At 37.3% G+C, this 8,752-nt stretch overlaps 1 protein-coding gene across 1 annotated transcript in view; it reads right to left on the bottom strand.

The window, feature by feature from the left end:
• Nucleotides 1–8,752, bottom strand: part of uvrag (UV radiation resistance associated gene) — a gene marked incomplete in the record, with an annotated part of 179,241 nt that overhangs the window by 144,194 nt on the left and 26,295 nt on the right. Inside the window, 1 exon segment of the mRNA XM_014007924.1 lies at nucleotides 3,187–3,292. Within this exon segment, the coding sequence (XP_013863378.1) occupies nucleotides 3,187–3,292 (106 nt within the window).

The following is an 8,752-nucleotide window of genomic DNA, read 5'->3' as shown; positions in this document are numbered from 1 at the left end:
GACGTGACATGTTCGTACGAACCCTTTGTACGAACAAAAGTAAGAGAAATTTAGGATAAGAATACGAACATGTTCTTGCATGAGGCCCATTGTCTGGTTGCATCATGACCCAGTTTGGGCCAAGCTTCAGATGTAGGAAAGATGGCCTCACATTTGACTCAAATACTTTGGTCTATAGTACTACAATACACGGCCCTGTCAATGACTGCAAGGAGCCCAGATTCTGTGACTAAAAAATTGGCCAAAAACATTACCTTCCCACCACGGTGCTGACAATTTATACTGTACAAGCTTCTATGTTGGAGTCATTTGTTCAAAGGACATTGGGCCTCATGCAAGAATCGTTCATACGAACAGCTTTGTTCTTAAATTGTGAGTACATTTAGGAGAACTTGTGGCATTCACCAATTTTCTCGTATCCTAAGATTTTTTTCAGATACGAACAAAATTCACGTGTGGTCCAGACCTGTCGTATATTTTACGTGCAGTCGTCCGCTGTTATCCAGACGGATTTTCTTCACTAATAACTTTATATTTCGTTAGTTTAAAGATATTTTGAGTTGAAAATAAATCTCACTCTATGATTTTCTTGACAATAGGCTATTCTGCTTGAATTAGAGTTATAATTTTAAATGTAATAATTTAGACTAACAATATAAATTGTTAAAATTAAAATAAATTGGCTAATGCTGTTGTTTAACACTACGACATTTATATGAAGATGTCAAACTACAAAACAACTTCAGTTATGCATTAATTGAAGTTTAATTTGTCTCCGTATATAATTATCCTGCCAGATGTTTTTTTTTTATCAAATTTTATTTTGTTGAGATTTATTCAGCACATCAGCTATGCTATTTTCTCCAAAGTGTCCTTCTCCATCTTCTCTTATCCGTAGTCAGGTCGCAGAGGCAACAAGTCCAGGAGAGAAACTCAGACATCCCTCTCCCCAGCAACACCCTCCATGCCCTGGGGGACTCTGAGAAGTTCCCAGGCCAGAGGGGATACATAATCCCTCCAGCGAGTCCTGGATTTTCTCCAAAGTGCCAGACATATTTTGAAAACATTTTAAAATCCTTATTTCAGAACCCCAACTGACACCACTTGCGACCGCGTGGGGGTGGGGGTACGGTGTGGCTTCTGAATAAATGAAAATGATTTAACACAGTTGTTTATACTTTTAGCAGCTCTTTTTATTCCACAGCTGACCTGCTAAAAATGACAGATTTTCTTTTCTGGATCTCTGACACCAGGACTTCAATCTCCGAACTCGTAAAGTTCATCTTTTTAGTTTTTGCTGTCATTTTCATGAATGCACACTTCCTGTTATCTGAGGCAGGAAACGTAGCCTTATATGGTGTTTTTGGGGTGGTAATTATGCAATCTCCTCTCCTCATGTGCGAGTGCCTGATACGCATTCATCAGCTCCTTATTTACACACTTTTCCTGAAGACAGAAGAGTTTGTTGAATCTGACATGGTAGGTTCGTACAAACCCTGAGTACGAACAAAAGTAAGAAAAATTTAGGATAAGAACACGAACATGTTCTTGCATGCAGCCCATTGTTTCACACAATTTAGACTTATTTTTAGACAACTTTACAAACCAAAGTCATGTTGCTATCTTCATTTTTGGAGAAAACTTGTTTTCTTTTTAGAATTTGACATGTGGACATGTATACTAGATTAAGTGTCCCCATCTTCTCTTATAGTTGGAAACTGAAGCCAGCAMGACCCGGTTTACAGGAGTTGCCATGTTTTACTTTTGGAACCAGCATCTGCACAATAGCAATGTGGAGACGCAAGTCCTACCTGCTCCCCCATTCGTAGAAAATCAGGGTGAGCATGAGCTTTTTTAAACATGAAAAATCCTATTGCAGCTTATTGTGTCAGAAAAATTCATATTTGAAAGTACAGCAGGGAGGTAAGAACTCTATTTATATTTATAGGTAAAGTTTCATTAGTTTACATGCTGGTCTAAAACTAGGATGGAACAGTGAAGGGCCACTCTCCCAGAGCTGGTATAAAAATGAAATATTTTAAATTAATGCTTACCATAAACATAAAGCCATACCTTTATTTATTTATTTTTTAATCAACCTTTATTTCAACAGGCAAAACCTTAAGAACAATTTCTTATTTACAATGTTGGCCTGACTTCAGTTGTATTGCTACAAATTCCAAAAATGAAAAGATGCTATCTTACTTCTGTTGTGGATACTAGCAGAGGAAAATACAGCAGGTGGAAACATATACAGGTCATACTGTTTAGTGGTTAGAACTGTAGTCTCACAGCAAGATGGTCCTGGGTTTGATCCCCAGTTTGGACCTGGGGTTTCTCCTTTGTGGAATTCAAATGCTCTCTTCATYTTTTAATGGATTTTCTCTGGGTACTCCAGTTTCTTGTTGTCCAAAAACATGCATATCAGGCTGCCTTCAGGCCCAGGCTTCCTTTGCAAAAGAGATCTGTGATCTCAATGGGATTTACCTGGTTAAATAAAGCCTAATAAATGAATAAACGACTTCTCATATTATTATAACTTTTTTATACATATACATGTTGTACCTTTGGGCAGCCAAAGCTTTTAATCACAAAGTATTTTATACAATAGTCTTCTGATGCTTATTGTTAAGACCAGTGGGTCTGTTTTCACTGGTCACATGCCTACAGCTCAAACGTGTCAGTGCAAAAAAAAATAAAATAAATAAAAATGCATAACTCAAAAATACCTTTTTTTGAAGACGCAAAATGTATTTCAGCTTTATTTTTGTAGTATACAATAAGCCTATGAAATGGAATGTCAACATCCAGTGAAATTAAGCAAATACACTTTTGTCTAAGTTTTTCACTTAGAGCTTTGTGCCCTATTTCCACTTTTTAGCTGTGTTGTGAAAGCAAACAATAGGCGATGAAATCTCAGCTCTGATGCATTTTGACAGGCATAAAAACACTGCTAATGCTTAAAAGGGGAAATTATGAAAGCTGCAACTGCTGGTCACAGCAATTACTTCTTTATGATGCTAGTGCTCTTTAGAACATTTACATATTTGTTAAAACTCAAAATTCATTTAAAGGTATCTTTTATAAGCTGATAAAATCAGGCCTGTGACCTGATTAGTGACTCTGTCTAAACAGTAACAATAAGAAGCTGAGGATTTTAATTTGTTGCTGGTGGGTGTAGCTCACCCGCTCAGTGCAAGTCGCTGTTGTCCTTAGTTTCTCCTCAATCTCCTTCCCAATTCTCTGAACAGTCACTTGCGTCTGTTTGATGGCTCGCTGAGCTGTGTGAAGCCTGCCAGAGGGGAGAACACAAAATCTCATCATTATTTTACTAATACGCAGATCTAACAGAATACTCTTGAACTCAAATTGCATTTCTAGGATGTCATTTAAATGATTAGATGAGAAATACAAACAGTACAAAAGCAGTAAATTCATTTTTAACCTGGATGTTTATTGCGATTGTTTACATGACATGATATGAATAATGACTGTTTCCATGTGTGTAACTATCATTGTGCAGAGTGTTTATTATTATTCTTCATTATTTTCAATCCCTATAGAGGTTAATGATGAAAATTTGACATCAATTGGGTAAAAACAACAATGAGAACATTTTTAATAATACAAGTATACAGATGAATAACGAAGGATTACTCTGCAAAACAGAACAAAGTTTAATCACCTCTATTGTGTAACTGAGACGACTACAGTTCAGTTTGGGATCAAAAATCAACAGACATGAATCCATCAGTCTCAAGAAGCAAAAGATAAACTCAAAAAGTCCCGCTAATTAACCACAGCAGTGCACATTAGCCCATTTCCAAATTCCCCATCATGGTGATACCTAAAATTGAGAACAGCTACATCATTACACAAATGACAAGCAAACTCGTTATATAAACCAATCAACCCCAACAATCAACTTTCCAGAAAGTTTGCTTCTCGTCCTGAGAAATCCAGACATTACCCACTCAGCACCATCAATGGGACTCAATCTGTTGGAAAAATATGCATTGTTCAAAATGYTATGTCCGAATAAACAGGATTCAGCTGAGTTTCTTCTACAAAACTTTATTTTCAATCTTCTGACTCCAGTCAGGTGCATTCAGCGCTCAGCAGCACAGGCCTCAGCGTACAACCTTGGGCTGATATCAGGAAAACCCAAACACAGCAGCGCAACTCTGCTCAGAAGCAGAGACTCTAACACCCAGACAACTTTCCTCTACTATAATAATAAATTGGCCTTATAATGTACATCTCTTCCTGGTTACACCCCAGGAAGTGTTACCTTTTACGTCAGACGTCAGAACGTACTCAGTTTTGTTTAGGCTAAGAACATAAGACACACACCAACTCTTTGTCAGCTTCAGCCTTACAGACTGAAATGATCAGAAAGTATAAAATACAAAACTGAATCGAATATTCAATTAATCAGTTACAAAATTTCTTCAATCCCTCTCTTGACATATATAAAATATGTCAAAACTATAAGAAATTTTATGAAAACTTTATAAAGAGAAGTTATAACATCTGTTGTTACATCAGGATATTTCTAAACATTTCCCAACCCCAGAAATTCAATTTTTAATCCTCCCAGAGATAAATATATTAAATTCAGGGTGATCAATCTTGTAACTTTTTCCACTCTTCTAACTCCTCCTCTCCTTCCACAGCATTAAGACTCACAGTGCTCTGTTTATACTCTTGTTTAACAGGGCCCTCAATTTTCTCCCATCCTCTGTTTTCAGTTGATGTTTGGTGTTCTCTGGTGGAGGACAAGTGGTCAGTTTTTCTTCAGTTGTAGGTTGGGGAAATCCATTTTCTGGTTCCTCTGTTTGTGATGATGATGAGTCCAGATGTTCTTCCAGTTCAGCAGTTTGAAGTAACTCCCCTCTCTGTGGTTCTGGTTCTGCAGCAGTCTCCTTGTCAGCCACTTGCACGTTGTTTTCCATTGGTGTCTCAGTTTGCACCGGTTGTCCTTCAGCCTCAGACGTCAGCTGATCACTCTCCTGTTGTTTGGTTCCAGCCGGAACTTGGTTCAGGAAATACTTCATGTTTGAAGCTAACAGGTCCAATCCATGTCGGTTCAAAGTCATTCCATCAGACTTGAAGAGATGTTTTCTCTCCCAGAAGAGATCAAAGCTATCCACAAAACTCACAGAGTGGTCAACACAGGACTTTTCCAAAAAAAKCATTAAGGGCAAACAGTCTGCTGAACCTCTCAGCCCCTCCTCTGGCTGTAGGAACGAGCCCACTGAGGAACACAAAGGTTTTAGAGTAAGAAGGCCTTGGTGCTTTATGTGGAGATAAACCAAAAAACTCTCAGGAGCAGCACTGGCCCAGGCTGAATCTAAGGAAAAACTGAACAGCAACTAACAAAAAACTCTGCTCAAAAATAATGATGATTTGACCTTTTAACATAAGTCTCTTCCTAGTTACACCCATGAGGGTGTTACCTTTTAAGTCAGACGTTAGAACGTAAGAGGCAACAACTTTCATTCTCRGTTTTAAACCACATGGCTGCAATGATCAGTATAAAATACAATATTGGATCTAACATTCAATCACAAAATTTTCTTCACCGTATTTTATTGCCTATTTCAGTGGACCAATCATTTTATCTCAGTAGTCTTACTGACGACATTTCAATTTTCAACCCCCTATTTTTAACCTGCCTTAAGTYATAGAGCAAGCTTTCAGAAATAATCCTTAAGGACATCAGAGCAAATCTGTTTTGGCAACTTGATCTGCTCAGGTGATTGCAATAGGAGCATCTGATATAGCCTTTTCCCCCAGGTTAAAMCAGTTATCTATTTTCTCCTTTTCATGCATGTCTGCCCTCTTATCATCCTCCAAGTCTTGGCCTTACGCCTACTCATCACCTGCAGACCAGCAAGGAGAAGGAGGTTCCCACAGTCCTTTTACACCTGGACAACATTGTAACTTRTAGGCAACTGTCCAGAAAACATTAACTCATGACTCTTGACAACTTCCACTTTATGAGACACAAGACACATTGCAGCTCCATCACAAATAATTTAGAAAATTATGGCTGAGTCTGTGCACTCAACCCTTCATTCATAAAAAAAAATGATAAAGCATCTTATTGAAAGTTTTGAAAATCGCTGTCACTCTCTTTTTAAACAGAGAAAATGAACGTTTAATAAAAAATAAATAAATCGGACAAACTCCTCAACTTAAATAATTTGTTTTTTTATTCATTTGAGGTTACTGATGAGCTTTCTCTAAATGCAATCAATGGTTTCTAAAACCTGGCTGTGGTCATGCATTTTAATCTCTAATCTGTAATTGTGAAATGAAGGCAGGTAAGGAATTGGTAAATACAGAAATGTCATCTAGCCTAAACATGTGTTAAGAACTAGTCTGAAGAAGATGTAAGAGAAGAAATAGTATGTCTGAGAGAATAAAGAGCATCACATCAGAAGTCTATATGTTGCTTGTTCTTAAAAAAAAAGGCTAAAATCAAAAATATGTCAATTTGCATCAATAAACACCTACTTTGTCTTATTTGTTGTATTTACATAATTCTTCAAATCCTTTACTATGTTACAACAAAAATAGCTTCACTAGCATAAAATGGAAAGTAGCAAACATGTTTTGTTATACACGTGTTTCTTTTGTGTATTTAAATGACCAAAAAAAAAAAACAAAAGGGGGAAAAAAAGGTCAAAATCGATATAATTTCACACAAACTGCAAAAATGGGCCAGACAAAATGATTGACACCTTTTTGAAATTAAGAGTAAATTATCTTGTTTCGATCATGTCATGCTTGTTTACATTCACCCATGGTAAGTAACAACATACTGTATAAATCACACCTTAAACCAGATAAAATGGAAAGAATTTGACTCAATCTTTGATTTGTGCGGCATTTTCTGCTAATCTTCCTGGACGTGGGTGGGGCAAAAATGCCGTACATATTCTGCGTCACCGATGCTGACACGCGCAGAGTCACTTGCATACCCCCCCAAACACACACACATGCACGCACGCACGCACGCACACACACACACACACACACACACAGTCATGGTGGTAATGAATTTATTTTAAGCAACCATCATTCAGTGTCAAAGAAACAGGCCAGTCAGTTAAGAAATGCAAAACAAAATCCCCATGAACACTTCGACCAGAGACAACACAACACAACACAACACAACAGCAGGCAATCACAACACACTTCAGTTCTGCCTATATCTCATTGCAAAAGAATGTCAATAGATTTAACCACTTGCTGTTCACATCACCCCTCCGTTGTCTACATCTATGTGGAATGGAAGATAAGATAACAGTAGAGGAGTTCCTTTGGGAAYCCTGCATGGACCTCTCTCTGCCAGACCAATGAAGAGCTGCTAACTTGCTATAAAATATTTACACTAAAATACAACAAAGAAATGTACAAGCCAAAACAATTCAAATAAAAAGACAAGTTTAGTCTTAAAAGGGTCAAAAGGGGGTCACGCATTCAGGTAAATAAAGATGGGTGGAAGCCTCCTGGCTTTTGTCTTTCATAAAAATGAAACATTGTTGTCATTTTATGTATTGTATATAYAAATATCTAAGCCTTAAGGCCTAGATTTACTTTAAAAAAACCAAAGTGCCTGTCACCCTTCATGCCAGAGTTTTTTTGTAGCTTTTTTGGTCAAACATCAGACAGAGTTGAATCCTTAAACTTAACGGCAAATTTGAATCTAAGATCTAGAGTCTCAGCTACAACTAAAACTAAATTTAGGGTTAATATCTGAAAAATAGACTGAGGTTTTACTATTTTGGTTTTTGTTGTTTTAAGGTTGATCAGTAGTACCAGCRAACTTGAATTAGACTGGCCTAAACTTATTCCTAAACTTGTTCTTAATGTACACCTAATGATTATTCACTGAAAGTTTCATTGGAATTTGTCCAGATGATCAAAAGATATTTTTCCAACATCACAGACACACTAACACACAAAGGGCCCTTTTCCCAGTGGAAATGTTATTTGTGTTGCACTTCCGCAAATGGCAAGGCATGTATACTATATTTAGCTATGGAGGGAGACTGAGTCCCAAAGCATAGTGTTTAAAAAAATCTAAAGAAATTGTAAAAGTGTGGAGACATTTTTAATTAAACAGAAAAGACAACCTAGCGCAGTGTTTGTGCTTCATGCTCTCGATGTTTCAGCACCGGAACAGAAAACAGCTTCTGCATTCATCAACCGTGTACMGCGTTTTATTTTTTATATTCCCTTTACAGAATGTTTACTCAAATTTGTGATAATCTGTCATGTTACAAATGTACAAGCAGGTATATTTTGGCTAACGTTACATGTACTAACAAATCAGTGGCTGCCTGGCAGGGTATTATTTACCAGTGTGTAAGGTGTGTGATAAAAACACTGCAAGTGTGTCAAATAAAAATACAAGCACAGCAACAGATTGACAGTATAGCATGAAAAACCTCTCTTCCAGCATGACCTCTTCACCATACAGGTCGAAACATCTCTTGAACTGAATTTTGTCTGAAAAAATAACTTTGAAACTTGTCAAAAGGAAAAAAATTGTATAGGTCTTCTGGACGGGTTCTTCCTTAATGAAACGTTTCGTCTCTCTTCCAAGAGACTTCTTCAGTCTGAGAGTTTCAGGCAAAATTCAGGCTTTTGAGTCCTGCCTCCATGTGACTGATACTCATCACATGGCTATCGTTCACACCTAATTAACATCTATTTTTAACAGGGGGTGCAGTGATAC

This window comes from Austrofundulus limnaeus, unplaced genomic scaffold (assembly GCF_001266775.1).
Source record: "Austrofundulus limnaeus strain Quisiro unplaced genomic scaffold, Austrofundulus_limnaeus-1.0 Scaffold45, whole genome shotgun sequence".
Taxonomy (NCBI): domain Eukaryota; kingdom Metazoa; phylum Chordata; class Actinopteri; order Cyprinodontiformes; family Rivulidae; genus Austrofundulus; species Austrofundulus limnaeus.
This window is presented reverse-complemented; position numbering and strand designations above follow the sequence as displayed.